The sequence below is a fragment of the Buteo buteo genome, chromosome 12, assembly GCF_964188355.1.
Source record: "Buteo buteo chromosome 12, bButBut1.hap1.1, whole genome shotgun sequence".
Classification (NCBI taxonomy): Eukaryota; Metazoa; Chordata; class Aves; order Accipitriformes; family Accipitridae; genus Buteo; species Buteo buteo.
Genome location: NC_134182.1, coordinates 6866889 through 6883526, shown reverse-complemented (window position 1 = coordinate 6883526; position 16638 = coordinate 6866889). Strand labels below are relative to the sequence as shown.

The 16638-nt window shown below is 47.4% G+C and overlaps 1 protein-coding gene across 1 annotated transcript; it reads left to right on the top strand.

Annotated features, from left to right (window-relative positions):
• Nucleotides 1–8704: 8704 nt before the first annotated feature.
• On the top strand, nucleotides 8705–15475 carry H3-3A (H3.3 histone A). Its single transcript, XM_075042527.1, has 4 exons — nucleotides 8705–8858; nucleotides 10349–10503; nucleotides 11983–12136; nucleotides 14837–15475. Exons 2-4 carry the CDS (start codon nucleotides 10376–10378, stop codon nucleotides 14963–14965), a joined length of 411 nt encoding a protein of 136 aa, XP_074898628.1. The 5' UTR covers nucleotides 8705–8858; nucleotides 10349–10375; the 3' UTR covers nucleotides 14966–15475.
• Nucleotides 15476–16638: the final 1163 nt, after the last annotated feature.

Sequence of the window (16638 nt, the reverse complement as noted above, 5' to 3'; positions counted from 1 at the left end):
TTGAGAAGAGGGGGAGGAAAAAAGAAGAAAAACGATCTAAAAATGTGGTACAGTACAGTCTAACAGTGTGTGACTTACAAAGAATGTTGGGAAAATAGGAAGCTTCCATTTCTTTAAAAAAAACCCCAAACTCTGTAGTCTTGTAAGACTGAAAATAACTTAATTGATTTTCCTTGCTGTCACTTTAAGATATACTGTCTGCCACTCCATCTTCTCTTTCCCTTTTCTGCTCTCAGGAGACTAGTTCTCCAGAAGGTGGGTTTTGAGATTTGAGAGTACTTGTTAAGAAAGATGGAATATGGCAGAACACAAGTCTGTTAGGGTCAGGCCTCAGAATAATATTTTCATTTTTGAGACCCTTCCTCAGCTGACTTTCACAAATGAGGCTTGTGAAGCAGCAATGCCATTTCAAGACAACCTTACTCTTGTGCTTTTACAAGGAGGAAGCAGATCTATTTGAAAGTAACCAGTCTACAGAATGTTGTTCCAAATAAATTACAATACTGGGCACCATACCTGATATTTTGGTCTGCCTTTTGCTGTTGGAGCCTGAGTGCTGTGGTCTGTGCTGTTTGCATTGTACTAAAAGTATGGCTGAGTTTCACTCTGACTGCTATCCCCAGGGTCCTCATGAAGAAGAGACTCATATCTCATGAGATTACCCCACTGAGCAAGGAAATGAAATAAATAATATTACTCTTTCAGTTCTGTCAAGTATAGTAGCTCATAGAGCCTTTCAAGACAGTGTCAGCATGGGCTAGATACTGCATTAGTGTATAAAAAGACATCCTTTACAAGAACAGCGCTGCAAAATGAGGCCAATGTGAGCCTAATGGGTGGTGGAAAACAGTGAGCCTTTTTTTTAACCCTCCCTAATGCAAGCCTGCAGGGGTTTATTTTCCAGCATGTGTGAGTCTTGGGGCAAATCAGCTTGCTGAAATTCTCTACAAGAGGAGCGCCGAGTAAATCACTGTAGTAGTAGGGATCTTATTTGGGAACCAATTAGAGCTTTCGCTGGTTGTTTCTCCTTGGCAGCTTTAATGAATCTATCAACACAGAAGTACTGGAAATAAAAGATTTTACAGTAGTCTCCATTAGGATGAAGTCCACGGGCTATCCAGTTCCTTCCACCATACAATACAATGCTTCAAAAAGACAGAAAAGGTTGTTATGATAACTTAGTCATGTGTGAAGAACCAAGAAAGCTAAAATGAGTTTAATAATTTTATTGTACTGTAACTTTAGGAAGAAATATTCCCCAGAACAATTGCTCTTCCCTATACTGCAGAAAAACTTGCAAAAGCCCACTTGAAATGTGTCTGTCAATGCGAACTAACTCAAGCAGGTACGGTAAATTTCAAAATCTTGTATTATCATTACAGGAATAAACACCCTTTTCTTTTTATTTGTCTACCAGACCTTTCACCCAATGCCTTAAGACATGTTTTTAGAATTAAATTTCGCAGCATGTCTCTGAAATACATTATGACATTTGATCGTATTTTATCTAAAAATCACAGATACTCCTTGTCATATCATACAATTTCCAGTCTTTGACACGGCTGTACAATAACCTCACAATTATCTGTTGTACCCTGTTCCCTATCTTGTGCTAGGACTCAGTTTCTGTTTCAGTTAACCCTGTAGTGCACTCCAAACTGGTAGTATCTGTTTAAGAAAAATAGCATAATACCGTCCTGAGAAATGGAAGAAGAAAAGGCATAACCTTGGAGAAGTCACTAAGAAGCTGAAGTTCTCTTGACGAGGGGAGGTCCGTGACTGTGTAAACAGGTAGTGCTATTTTTATTGTTACTTTCCTTTATCATCCCCTTACATTGAAGCAAATAAGAATATAATTATCCAATATTAAGCACGTGAGTCATGCAAAATGAAAACATAATATAAAATAGAGTACAGCTGTTTAAAAAGCTACCTCTGTTTCTGTTTAAGATTTATATAGTGTCAGTATAATAGGAATACTGCTTTTCTGGTGTAATATTTCAAGTCCTGTTTCCACCTTAAGATAATGAACTGTTGTATGCAAGCCCTACAAAGCTGATAAGAAAACATGGAGACTGTGGTTACAGCTACAAGGCATCTTATGTACCTGGAACTGTTCTTAGCTGAGTATCAGGCAATTAAAGATATTTTTAACTTCCAGTCTTTAAAAGGCAATGGACTTCTTTTTTTTTTAATAAAAAAGATACTAAAATATTAAGCATATTTAAAAGGCTATTATAAGTAAACAAATAAGCAAACAAGATAGGAATAGGAGTGGAACTTTGGGATGTCATAACAGGGCGCTCTTACAGGTTTTTTGTGTGGCACTCTTTCCACCAGAAGAAACTCACTAGACCATGGAAAAGAAAGAATTAGCGCTATTTTATGTAATGTTATTTAGTCTTTCATGTTCTGTAGGACCTCATTAGAAGGATGAGAGATGAGTTCCAGCAGTGCATGTATGTTAAAAATAGGCAATACAAATGAGATTATAATAAGAGAATCCTGGATGATACATAGAGAATTAGAGCCAGGAGTCCATATATAAAAGCAGGCAGGTACGGTGGAGGCCGAGTCAAACTCATCAGGCCTGCTAAAAATTAGTGATGATCCAAAAAGAAAAGCAAAATCGAGGAGTCCTGAATTTTATTCTCTGAGCTATTGTAGGCTTATTTTCACTCTTTTAGAACTTTGTCCTTGGACTTCCTTTTGGGAGAAACTTTTCATTGAAACAGTGTAAATTTAAAAAAACAAAAAACAAAAAAAAAAAAGTTGGAGGAAGAAAACCCAAACAGATTTACCGCTGTTGGGTTATGAGACATTTGAAAAATGCAGTTTGTCTCCAGAATAGATTGTTCTGAATCCCCTGCGCATACATGATGCTCAAAATGTGAGAAGTACCACCTTTGACTGGACTGATAATTTTTCATTTTAAAGTAGCTGTCTCTTAAGCTCTTCTGAAGAACCAAGGAATTCCAAGAATTTTTTCATGTGGCACGTGTACTCTTTCCTTATTGTTTAAACAGGGTTACTTTTCTTAGGGATCAATCTTCAGGGAGACACTAGCACGTGTGTAAATTTAAGACTATGTATCTTCCATTGAAGTCAATGGAGCCTGAGAGGTGCTTAAAAGTAAACACGTTTAAGTGCTTTCTTTGAACAGAGGGGCCATAAAGTCTAATATATGTGAAATATTTTAGAGAACTGCAAAAGGCAAAATACATGATTAAAAGATCCAATGAAAATAGATGAAAGGGAGGAAAAAGCTGTGTCTACTACTATTACACAACTTCTTATCTGTATTTGCAGTAGGTGCCAATCTCTAAACATAAGTGTACTATACAGCTGCTAGTTTTGACGGGTGTATTTTTTGCCTATATATTGACAGAGAGTGCACGTACCTACCATTTTTATTATTTATGCTATGTGGTGTTGTCCTGGTTTTGGCTGGGATAGAGTTAATTTTCTTTCTAGTAGCTGGTATAGTGTTACGTTTTGGGTTCAGTATGAGAAGAATGTTGATAACACACTGATATTTTCAGTTGTCGCTAAGTAGTGTTTAGACTAAGTCAAGGATTTTTCAGCTTCTCATGCCCAGCCAGCAAGAAGGCTGGAGGGGCACAAGAAGTTGGGAGGGGACACAGCCAGGAGAGCTGACCCAAACTGGCCAAAGGGGTATTCCATACCGTGTGACGTCATGCCCAGTATGTAAACTGGGGGGAGTTGGCCAGGTGGGGCAGATCACTGCTTAGGAGCTAACTGGGCATCAGTCAGCGAGTGGTGAGCAATTGCATTGTGCATCACTTGTGTTGTATATTCCAATCCTTTTATTATTATTATTATTGTAATTTTGTTATTGTTGTTATTACCATTATTATTTTCTTCCTTTCTGTTCTCTTAAACTGTTCTTATCTCAACCCACGAGTTTTACTTTTTTCCCCTGATTCTCTCCCCCATCCCACTGGGTGGGAGGGAAATGAGTGAGCAGCTGCGTGGTACTTAGTTGCTGGCTGGGGTTAAACCACCACAGGAATAATAGGCAATCCAGCCTATCAAAGCACTATGCATTACAGTGGCTGCTATTACAGTGCTATAACTTCTGTGGCCTCTGAATTCATGACATAGAAAACTTCAAAATAAATAATAAAAGAAAATTATTTACACAGAGACAAAATTATTGTAAATAATGTTGAGGTTTTAAATGACTTGTACTTTCCTTTCTAAGTGCCAATGATTCCTACCCTTAGTAACATTCTAGTAAAAACATTGGAAATTGTTTATTTTCATCTTTTATGGAGATGATTATTTAGGAATACATTTAAATCCACACCAAAATATACCATTAATACAAAGTTAAGGTTACAAATGTTTTCATTCTACCAAAATACATCTTAAGAGGAACATAGTTTAAAAACTTGCCAGCATTTTGTACTTAGATTTTTCTTTCATTTCCAGGAGAAGTTGTAACCGTATAGCAGCTGCAGCCAGAAACTGGGTGGCAGGCTAGCCAGGACTGGAGTGAGGATGAAATGACACTGGACTGGACTGTTAAGGATGGAGATTGGAATTGGCTAGGAAAGGCTGTCCAGCCTGGGAGCTGCAGAAGGAAACCAAGCAGGCATGGGGCTGGGATTGGCTGAAAAACTCAGGGAAGGTGGAAAATCAAGACAATGAAAGATGGGGATAGGGTCAAGGAGAAAGGTGGTGAAAAATGAAACTGCCTGAGCAAATACATTGAATCAAGGAGGGTGTGTAGGGAATATGAAATCATAAAATGGCTGAGAGCTGGGACAGGGAATAGGAGCGAGGACGCAGAGCTTGAGTGCAAAGGGTGGTTGGAGGTTTGGTGAGTGAGAGAAGAGAGATGGATCTGAAGGAGAACAGGAAGAGAGAATTGGGTCTGGGAGGAGATACGTGGAAGTAGGAGTCGAGTGTTGTAGATAAATAAAGCTAGTCTTTTATACTCCTTCCCTCACCCAAATGTCTGAGTAGCTTTTTGCGTAAAATGAGTAACACCCCCAACTTTCCCTGGGTAATAGGAGGGGACCTCTCTCTATTTGTTGAGTTGGAACTAGACTTAAGTAATTTGGATTTTTAGCTTGTGCTTTGTGGGGGGGTAAGAAGGAAGTACTACTTCTTTGATTGGAGACCATTTGAAGTTTGGTGAAAAACTGTGAATGTCTCTTGTAGTGGAAAACCTTCTTCAAATGTTTCTGAAAGATACCTGCAATGTTGCATACTCCAGACTCACTTATTCTCCTTTGTCTGGCTAACCTCAGAAAAGGCACACTTCATCTGCTCTGCTGTGTTTTGTTCTGGGGCTTGTAATCTGTGCTGTTGCAATAGCTGCTGCAGTTGTTTATAGATCTTCATGCAGTCTGTGATGTTACTGGGGTTGATCCGATGGCTCTTTGGCCAACAGAGCCAGTGCCTTATGCTGGCGTTTGGAGCTGGCTAGGAGCTATTCAGAGGACTTGAGCTTGAAGCATTTGCTCCAAAGCAACTCTTTTTTTCCCAGTAACAAGTTTGGAACAGTATTTTTAGCTTGATACAGTGAGTTGCAAATAATCCAGCCCAATATGAAAAATGCCTGCCTTCCTCTGCCCAGAGTCTCCTGGGCAAGACGAGAGAGAGTGTTTCCCAACAAGGTGAAGGTGAAAGAGAGTATTTTGGAAAATGCGTGCTACTTGGACAGCCAAAATGAGTGTGAGCGGTGGAAATCTGCCTCTTTTTTGCTGAATGAGGGCTGTGTGCTTTCTGTGAAAGGTGCTAAAAACATCTCGGGTAACTTCCGATTCGAGCGTTCCTCTTTTCTATCCAGCATCACTTGAGCCTTCTTTGGCTCCAATCTGGACCAGCTGTTTTCCATCCTAATCTTATTTCCCGTAGCAGCCTGGACATGTTGGCAGCAGCAGTGGTTACGCTGGGTGAGGATGAAGTACTGCAGTTGTCGTTGGCATGTTATTGTCGGTTAAACCGGTGGAATCTCATTAGGCTAGATTTCTTCACGGCCGCTCGCAGACGCCGAAGGGTGGAAGATCCCTGTGGTCTGCAGAGATAAAGGCCTTCGGAAAGGAGGAGCCATGCTTATCGGCCCTGCCAGTGGAAGAAGAAGAAGGTCTGGAGTCTTTTTAGCGTTGGGCCAGCTCTTTCTGTGGCGTCCTGTTGGCACACAAACAGCATTTGTGGTAAAGCTTGAAGGGCTGCCGCGGGGTCGTGCCTGTTCCCATAGCCCCGGAAAAGAGGTTTTTAATGGCGTTAATCGGCAAGGATGGAAGGCGGGTGGAAAAGCTGATGATATTAGAACAGTTTTTCCCTATCTGGGCTTTCCGTGGGTCTCCGTGCAGGCAGGTAACGGGCAGTAGAGCACCGCGGCGCTGCCTGCGGTATTTCTCGAGCATTTCAAATGGGTCAGAACTACCGGCGGCGGGGCCCTAGTGGGGGGAGACAGACAGAGAGACCTGCCCGGTCCCCCGTTTCCCGGCGGAGACCGCCTCCGCTCGCTGTGGGCCCCGCCGCCGGGCCGGGCTCCCCGCGGGGGAAGGGGGCCCGAGCGCCGGGGACAGCCCCCCGCGCCCCGCCCCGCCCCCGCCGCGACGTCATGGAATTCCAGGGCGCTTCCGCCAATAGCGGCGGCGAGCCAGCCGGGCGGGCGCTGGAGCGGAGCGCGTCTGGCTGCCAGCCGCGTCCGTCAGCGTCAGGGGGGCGGGGCGGAGCGCAGCTCCCGCCCCTCCCCTCCCCCCGGTTCGCCGCAGGTCACCTCGGGGCTCGGTCCCGCCGGGGCAGCCGGGGAAGGGCCGCGGCCGGTGGGCGCGGCGGGGACAGCTCCCGGCTGCGTGAGAGCGGACGTGGGGAGTCGCCGGGGAGCGGCGAGAGCGGGGTGGCTCCCTCCTGGCGTCCGAGCGCTTTCGGAGCTGGAGCTGACAGGGGTAACCCGTCAATTATTAATCTCCGGGCAGCTGCTTGCGGCTGGGAAGCAGCGCTGCCGGCTTTTCACTCGGCCAGCGGCTCGTTACCGGGTGCGTGGGTTACGCTGGGAATTGCTGCCAATTCCCGTGCCCGGCTTGTGGAGTTTACGGAGCGTTTGCGAATACTCCACCGTGTAATACCGCACGGCTTTGAGTTCTCTTTCTGGCTGCCCGGTGAGGTGCTGTCCTCTCATAAAATACCATCGGCAGGTAAATTACTCCACTAGTTCTTCTGTAAGTATAACTAAAATCCTTTGTAGTTTCTTTTTCCTGGCAGCCACCTGTCATAAACTCACCATAGGGTCAGAGGTGTATGTCTACGCCAGTCTGCGTAGCACAGCAGCCTGTTGTGTTTATCTGAGCACCAAAGCAGCCTGTATCTATTTTAGCAGGGGGTTCTGCCCACGATAACGCTCTTTTCCTCATCAGGTTTGATTAGCCCCAAGCAAATTGCCCTGCTCGCATGGCTAAACTGCTTCTGCTGCTGGAGGTAGCTTGGATGTCTCTGCACAGAACTGCATTGCATCATCATCCATAATAAAAACTTTGCAAATCAAATACAGCTCCTTCTTATGCCTAAGTGGCAGACAAGATGGTGGCACCGGTTTGCATGAGTACAGAATTTGACTCTGGCGTTGAAATGTAGTTAAGAAAATTGCAAGTGACTGTTCAGTCATATTGGAGTAGAGGTTACTTTCCCATAGGGCATTTCGTTTCTGACATTAACAGAAACTAAAGTAAGAGTGAATTTTCTCATTAAACAACATGGCAGCTAATACAACTGGATGGGATCTGTCGGCGATGACAGTGCTAAACTTAGTTGCCTTTCTAACAACTGCATTTCAAACTTGCAAGAGTTTGACAGCACCGATACAGGGAACGAGACTCCTCTTCCTTCCCAAACCTCCGATTTTCCTCGTGAACCACCGTGTCTGCAGCTGGTTTCCAAGTCAGAAGTGACCCCGGCACCCCCCCCCCCACCACCGCTCGGCTCTTATTTTGCAGAACGAGGAATACAGCATGGCAGATCCTCGCCAGGTTAGCTCTGGCGGGCCTGCTTACTGGGAGAATTTTGGCGTTGCTTCTGCGTAAAGAAGAAACAACCCCAAAACCCAAAGCCACCCGCCCCAAACCAGTAAGACGGACTGTGGGGGGGTGACGAGGTGCCTTGTACTTTGGTGGGGGCAAGAGCTAGGCCTAGCTCTCCCGGCAGCGCTGGCCCACCTCCCCGCCGGCTGCGGGCAGCCCCGTGCCCTGCTCCCCTTGGGGCTTGCTTTGCGGGCCCCCCTGCTATGCCTGCCGCCCACCCGGCGGGTACGACCGGCGCGGGGACCGGGCGTGCCAGCCGCTGGGGGCTGCGGGGCGGGAGGGCGCTGCTGGGCCCGGGGTCGGCGCGGGGCGTGGGGGGGGGGGAGGCCGCCCGGCTCGGCTCGGCTCGGCTCGGCTCCCGCCCGCGGCGTTGAGCGGCCGTTGGCCCCGCCGTGGCCTCGCGCGCCCCCGGCCCGGTGCGGTGCGTGTGTGTGTGTGTGGGGGGGGAAGGCGGGGGGAGGGAATCCCCCTCGCGCGCGCGGCGTGTCTTTTGTGTTTGTACACACGGCGCCGAGGGAGGGGGGCGGAGCCGCGGGCGGGGCCGCGCCTTCCCTCCATTGTGCTCCATTGGCGGGCGGGCGGGACCGGGGCGGGGAGAAGCGGGCGGGGGCGTGGCCGAGCGGCGGGCCGGCCCTCCCGAGTCAGCCATCTTTCAATTGTGCTCCGAGCCGCCGCCGCCGCCAGCAGCAGCAGCAGCAGCGGCAGCAGCAGCAGCAGCAGCCTCGGCTCCTCCTCGCGCCCGCCCGCCCGCCCGCCCTCCCCTCCCTCCCGCACGGCAGCCGCGCTCGCCCAGCGGACGGGGTAAGTCTGGCGCCGCGCCCGCCGCCCCCCCCACCCCCCAAAGCGCCCCGCCGCCCCCCGGCGGCACCCCGCCGCCCTCCCCCCGACCCTCCCCACAAAACTTTTGGGGGTCTCGGGAGGCGGCGGCGGTTCGGGTCCTCCCTTCCCCGCGCCGCCTTTCCCGGCGCAGCCGGAGCGGCTCCCTTCCGCCGGCACCCCCCGGCCCCGCTTCGCGCGGTCGTTGCCCCCCTCTGCTCCCCTCGCCCCCGCTCCAGACCCCCACCAGCAGCCTCCCCGGCCCCTTAGCTGCCTCCTCAGCCCGACATCCCCCCGGATCGGGGCTGGGAAGCGGCCGCAAAGAGGAGCCGCTCGCCAGCCCAGGGTAACTCTCCTGCCTTCCTTCCCCTGCTCCCCACAGTTGTTGCTCAGCTTCACCATCTTGTCTCTTTTCTCTGGTCACCGACCATATTTTTTTTCCTATTGCATAAAAAACAATAAAAAGGGAAAGAAATCCGCCGAAGGAACGACCCAAACCCAAAGCGATTTTTTGGTTTTCGAGCGCAAACTTTTCCGCTGCCTCCCCCTTCATCTGCACCCACATGGTTTGGAGTTCCTTGCGATTTTTTCGGCGTAATTTTTTGCAATTTATTTTTTCCTCCTTTGCAAAAGGACTAGGGCTGCATTTCGTGATTGTTTCCATTTTGTTCTGGGTCTGGGAGATGAGTTTGCCTGTGAGAGGCGCTTGGGAGCCAGGCAGCTTTGGGGAAGCAGTTACACAGAAAGAGAAAGACGGCACCCAAAAACCACCACCACCACCCCCCCCAAAAAAAAAAAAAGTTTGTTGCTTTCTCGCACTTTATCCGGACCCTTTCCCTTTTGCGCCGTCAATGCCGATTTGCCTGCCGTTGCCGTGGGTCGGGGAGCGCAGGCGGGCGGCGGCGAGGGCCGGGCTGCCCGGCGGAGGGCTGGCGGGGGCCGTTCCTCCGCTTTCAGCCGCTCCGCAGTTTCGGAGGAGGTTTTCGTCGGGTGGAAGCGGCGGGTCGGCTGCCAGCCCCCCGATGTTTGCCGGGCGGTTATTTTGCAAACACTTCGCAGGTGACGGGCGGCCGGCGGAGGGAGGCGGGGGGAGGCGGCAGCCGCTTCTCCGCGCCTGCTTGGCGGGCGGCTTGCTCGGCTTCAGTCGCCGCCGCCTCACTATTGAATTCGTGGGCAAAACCCCTGTATTTTAATATTTCGCTATGGGCAGGCGTTTAATTTCGAATTTTTTATTTTTATTTTTTTAAATTTTTTTTTTTTTTCCGTTGGCGATCGGAGGCGTTAGGCGGCCGCGGGCTCCGAGGCTAACGGCTCGCCCCGCCGTTCAGCGGCCGCGGGCAGGGGACTCCTTGCGCGGGGCAGCGGGGCCGCCCTCCCGCCCGCGGAGGGGGGTCCGGTGCGGGGTGGGCGGGCAGGTGTCGGCGGGGGCGTGCGCCGAACGGGTCGGCCGACCCCTCTTCCCTCCCCTCCGGCAGGTGTAAGGCAGCGACGTCGGCAGGAGCATGGCCCGCACCAAGCAGACCGCCCGCAAGTCCACCGGCGGCAAGGCGCCCCGCAAGCAGCTCGCCACCAAAGCCGCCCGCAAGAGCGCGCCCTCTACTGGCGGGGTGAAGAAGCCGCACCGTTACAGGTACGCGCAGCGCCGCGCAGAGGCGGCGACGGGCCGGTACCGGGAGCGCAACCTCCCCCCCCACCCCCAAACCGCCCCTCCCCGCGGGGCCGGGGGGGGGTTTCTCCCCGCCGCGCTGCGCTCCCTCTCCGCCCGTTCCCCGGGGCCGCACGCGTGGGTCCCCGCCTGCCGCAAAAAAAAAAAAAAAAAAAAAAAAAAAATTTACCGTAAGTGTCCAGCGCAGGCATCGACCCGGGGTTTATCATTAGCCCCTTTTCGGGCGTTTTGGTACCGGTGCCTAAAAAAAAAAAAAAAAACCAAACAAAAAAAAAACCCAGCCCGCCTTACAGCGAACGCGCCTCTGCGTTTTGTTTTGTTTTGTTTTTTTTTTTAAATTTAATTTTATTTTTTACTTCTGGTTATTGAAATGCTGCAGCAGGGTCGCGCCGCCGCGAAGTTTTATTGTTACCGGCGTATCTTAATTGACTTGTGAAGGTCTAGATCCGTCCTCCGCGCCGTGCCGGCGGTGGCGGCCGTGCAGGGGCGGTGATCTGCCACGCGAGGGCGCGACCTGCCCACGGATGCGCGGGGCCTCCCCGAACGGTCCTGCCCTGCGCTTGGTCGTCCCGAATAGAGGCGTTTGTCTCTATATTGGCGCGAGGATATAGGCTGGAACGGGCGGCGGATCTTTTGGACGGTCCTCTAGTGATGGAGTTTTCCCGTCCTTGCTTGCTGCGGAACAGTAACAGCTCACGGGCTGGGTGTACGTGTTCCACGGGGAAAAAGTGGACTGGGAAGGTGAAGCGGGTTTAAAATCTAAAAGTCTTCTTGCTGCAGGTGTGAGGCAGAAGTATTCGACTGGGAGGAAGGTAGTAAAGCTGGAGTAGGAAAAAATACCAAGTTTCCACAGAAATAAACGTGGTATTAATTTCACCGATGGACTTTGAGTCTGCAAAAGTGCATCGTTAAGCTGAATTTGTCCTTCTGACACCAAAACTAACACCGGGAAGTACGCCAGATACTTTGTACTGATAATACAACACAGAATACAAATTCTGTTAGTTCTGTGAATACTGACAGCGTCCTGGGGAAGAACCCCCTAAAACTGTGCTTGCTGTCAGGCCGACGGCTAGGAGGGCACCTGCGTTACAGCCGAACCACCAAACTCAAGGCAGCGTTGCGGTTTGCCACGTCCACCCCGAGATGTGTTAGCATCGGTTAGCTGATGTGTGCTGTCCACCTCTCCCCTTGGTGAAATTGGGGCCTGAGGGATCCCTGCTGGGGCCAGCGGAAGTTTGCACAGATCGATAGTGAGAAACCAGGGACCCTTTGCCAGTGAAACTGGTTTTGTATTGTAAACGCTGGGGCTCTTCTAGTGGAAACAGAATGCATGTGGTGCTTAGTTTAGTAGATGAACCCGTATTCTTAAGGTGGTGTAGAACATGTTTTGAATACTAATTCTTTATTCTTTTTTTTTTTATTATTCCTTAAAATTAAAAGGCCGGGTACCGTGGCTCTCCGTGAAATCAGGCGCTATCAAAAGTCGACCGAACTTTTGATCCGCAAACTTCCCTTCCAGCGCCTGGTGCGTGAAATTGCTCAGGACTTCAAAACAGATCTGCGCTTCCAGAGCGCTGCCATCGGTGCTTTGCAGGTGAGCCTCGCCCAGGGGAGGGAGCACCCTGCGGGGGGGGGGGGGGGGGGGTCCTGGGGGAAGGCGAGACCCCCACACTCCCTAAAAAAACCCCAAAACCTGGAGACTGAAGGTACGGGAGGGCCCCGCCTCCCGCCCCCATTGGCCAGGCTGTTTCTAGGGTTAGCCCCAGCTGTGCCTGATTGGTGGGCTGCTGCGGTGGGCGTGGCCCCTCCTGGGGAGGCGGGGCTGATATGGGGAGATGTGCCCCATAGCCTTCCCTTCCTCCGAGTGGACCTGGTGATGCCCTATAGATACCATAGGCTAAAATAACGCAGTGACAGGTCAGCAGCTCCTTACAAAGGCTCCAAGTGTGGTTTGGGGAGGGGGGGTGTTGCTTTTTTTGTTTTTTGTTGTTTGGTTTTTTTTAACAGCCCCCACCCCTCAAGTAGTTGCACTTGGCAGGACAGTGCATCTTATTAAGACCCTTAAGATAAATCTGTTTCCTCTATCCTTGAGCTGTGTTAGAGGCTTTGCCTCTGAAAGCTATGTGGTCTGAGAGGAAAGCATCGTATAAAGCTTGTTCTCGTGTGTCTAAATGGAGGTCTTGGTATCCTCAAAGGCTCTTTATAGAAAAAAGGCTCTTTATAGAAAAACAGCTTGATGAGCCACATCTAAACATGGTTAGGGAAATAAGTGCTTCCGTATGATGTAGTTGGTGCTAAACACTTTTTTTTTAATATATTGGTTAAATAACTTATTTAGAGTATATTGAGGGTGAAATACCAATTGCTTTTTCTGGCCCAAATTCCGGTATCTAAGTTAGGTCCCCTCCAAGACTCTGTTCTTGTCATGGGAACATTTCCCTCTTATGCTAGAAAGACACTCCCAATTAAAGACAGGTCTTTGCTGTTCTTTTAGCTGTTGAACCATTGTTCCAGAACCTCTCTGTAACTGTAGAATATCTGATATGCAGGCAAAATGGTCTTTTTCTAGTTAATGACTTCCACTTGATAAGGTCCAAGCCATATGCCATGAGATCCTCTAAACTTGAGCACATGCTTAGCTTCAAAAGGTGACTGTGTGCATTTGCAAAGTTGCTGCTTTTGCTTTTAGTTGTTGTTCTGTCTTTACTGCTGTAAGTGAATGTGGTGGTTGTTAAATTCTGAGGTTTACCTATGTGTCTCTTTAGCAGGAACTGCTTATTAAAATTTGGTCAGTAGTTAGTACATTTTCAGAAGGCTGGTTTGAACGTTCTTGGTTTTGCATTAAGGAGTTGTTGGTATAGAACTTGTTCACGTACTATTCCTAGTGCTTCCTGCTTGCATGTTTGCAAAAAAAAAAAAAGAAAAAAGCCCCAAACTTTTAACCCCTTTAGTACCACGTTGTTTGCGTCAGCATGGCTTATTTGGTGAGGTGTCTTAACTTTTCATGTAGTGATTTAGCAAAACTGTGTTAGGGGTACCCATGTCCTACTGCATATGAAATGAGTTAATACAGTCCTCATCTGCTGTAGTAAATATTTTTCTTTCTTCTTGTTAGATAATCTATGTTTTCAAAGAGGAACTTTGAACTTAGTAAGTTGATTTTGTGGTTCCTGGTAATGAAATGGTTCACACAAGCTGTTCTCTTGTCTGTATTCTAGAAAGGGGGACCTCAACCTCCTTTCTATAAGCGAGCCCCATCATTCCTGCCTTCTCACCCCAGCTGTGTGCTGTGGCCTGGTCCGCGTGCTGGTCTGATGCCGGCATGCTGAGATGCTTCCTAGGAGATTATTAGGTGTTAGAATTCTGTGTCAACCCAAAAATGTGTAAACAGTTACCATGGCTGTGCAGGGCTTAAGAGCAGCTAACTTAACGTGAGCCAGAAGAATAATTAGGTCCAACTGAGCATCTGTCTAACCCAGAATCCTGTCTGCAGTCGTTCAGGAACAGGGAAAACACTGTGGTCAGGGCTGTGGTTTTCCCAGGACAGGGCTTGTCCTATCACTCCAAAGTGCTGACCCCGTGATTTTCATAGATCTGAGGTGAGAACATTCTGTGGTAGTGAGGGGTTGTGCTGTGTGCCCCAAGTAGGCAGGAAGAAGGTGTAGGACTAGAAGTGTCTGATGGGAATTCTCTGACTGCTGTCCCATTTTTGGTGATTCAAGGAGTTCCTGAGCTAAAGGAGTTGTTCTCTTATTTCTAATAATTCTCAGTACCTTTTTTCTGTTAACTCTTGAATTAAGCCACCTCTTCGGTATCCTGTGGCAAGGAGCTGTGTGCCCAAACTCTGCGTTGTGGAGGAACATCTGCTCTGCTTTTCTCTAGCACCTGCCAATTTCACCTGATGCTCAGTAGCTCTTGGTCTGGAAGAGGCAGCAGACGAGTCACTCAAATCGTGTAACCTGGCCTTTGAAAAGAGAAGTTTCTAAACGTACTAACCTTTTGATAAGATAACCCCGTATCTTGTGAGAGTCCTGCCAGAGTATTCGTTCAGTTGTGTTCTGGAGGATGTTTTCACCAAATGGCAGTAGTACGCAAATTTGATGTAGATTATTTGGTGGTTTATAAGAAAATTGAGGCTTTTATTTTTTGAGAATCTAAAGCTTTTTATGTTTGTGAGTAATAAAGATAGAAGCCTAAACTTAATGCCATGTTACATTGTACTTTGAATTATTTTTTTTTTTTTTCCCAGTGCTCAGAGAGTGAAAGTGTTCTTAACTCTTTTCTTCTACACTAGGAGGCAAGTGAAGCCTACTTGGTTGGCCTGTTTGAAGATACCAACCTGTGTGCTATCCATGCCAAACGTGTCACAATCATGCCAAAAGATATCCAGCTAGCACGCCGCATACGTGGAGAGCGTGCCTAAACTTCACTATGATGGGTTTGTCATTCTCGAAGCAAAATCTTCTTCCTGTTATTGGTAGTAATGAACGTTAGATATTTTTTCCATGGGGTTAAAAGGTACCTAAGTATATGGTTGCAAATGGAAAAATAGGGGACAGAATTGGGTATTGGCAAGTTCTTTTCCATTTTCATTTGTGTGTGGATTTTTAATATAAACGAGGGGACATAAAACATCAATGCGGTCAAAAAAATGTTTCAGTGAACAAGTTTCAACAATTCAACTTTATAAAAAAAATTATAAATAAACCTGTCAAATTTTTCTGGACAATGCCAGCATTTGGATTTTTTTAAACAAGTAAATTTCTTATCAATGGCAACTAAATGGTGTTTGTAGCATTTTTATCATACAGTAGATTCCATCCATTCACTATACTTTTCTAACTGAGTTGTCCTACATGCAAGTACATGTTTTTAATGTTGTCTGTCTTCTGTGCTGTTCCTGTAAGTTTGCTATTAAAATACATTAAATGATGCCTGCTTTTAGTCTTGATTTTTAAATATTACATGTGGGTTGTATTTGATTAAAAAATCATCGGCCTTCCCTTCTTTTTTTCCTCTTCAATATGTGGCCTAAACACTTAGAGCAGATCTAGGGAACACTGGGGATACTACCTTGGCTGAAGTAGTGTATATGTGAGGGTTTTTTTAAGAGTGTAAAATTTCTGTCTGCTCCATGTGAAAGCAGGTTTGGTGAGTATATTACCGGGTAGAGTCTGGAGCTGGACTGAGCTCCCTAACTAAGCTACAGTGCTAAGAAAAAGCAGTTTTGTTGCTGTTTAGATTCCTTTTTTACTCGACTTAATGCCGAATTTGGAAGCATTTCTGATTTTCATGTTTTGTTAGTATGGTATAAGTGGTGGGGTGTGGTGGTTTGGTTTTTTTTTTTTTTGGTGTGTTCTGGGTTTGGTGTGGGGTTTTTTTCTCCTTGTTTTTTTTAAACCCATTTACACTCTGTTATCTGGTTTCTTGGTTTGTAGGTGTTCACTTTTTGGTTGACTACCTTTCTGTTTCAGTCACACCCTCCAGCATGTTTGAGAGCTTAGTCCATGTGTGATCAGTTTCAGTTTGTACACTCCAATCAAAAAGACACTTTTGTACCATTTTTGTTTGTTACAATACTTCATAAAAGCAGTACTTGGACAGGAGCACACATCTGAAACTTACTAATTATTTTTTTTTTATATTCACTCCTCCAATTGCTGATGGAAGTTCCTGTGAAGAAATTTACTGCTGAAATTATGTTCTATAAAAACTTGGTTTTAATTTTTCACCTGAAACTTGGATTCTGATGGACCAGTCTGGAAATTAGTTATATGGTGTACTTTTTGATAGCTCTTGCAGATAATGATTGAGTTACATAGAAGAAAATATGTAGGCAGTGAACAGATTTCACCTCTATGCTAAGACCCCTACAGAGCTTATTTGCTGCTAACTTCTTTCAGGAGTTTCTGAGTGAGCTCTGAACACAGCAGTAAATTTGTCTGAAGATTTCGAAAGAGGATTAATAGAGATGTATTATCTGCTTTGGCATCTTAAACAGAGAGCCAAAAATTATAGAATAAATCACATTATTCATAACTTACTCAGCTCTAGTAATGAATGCTGTCTGCCAGGGTTGTGTGGAGTAAAGCTGTT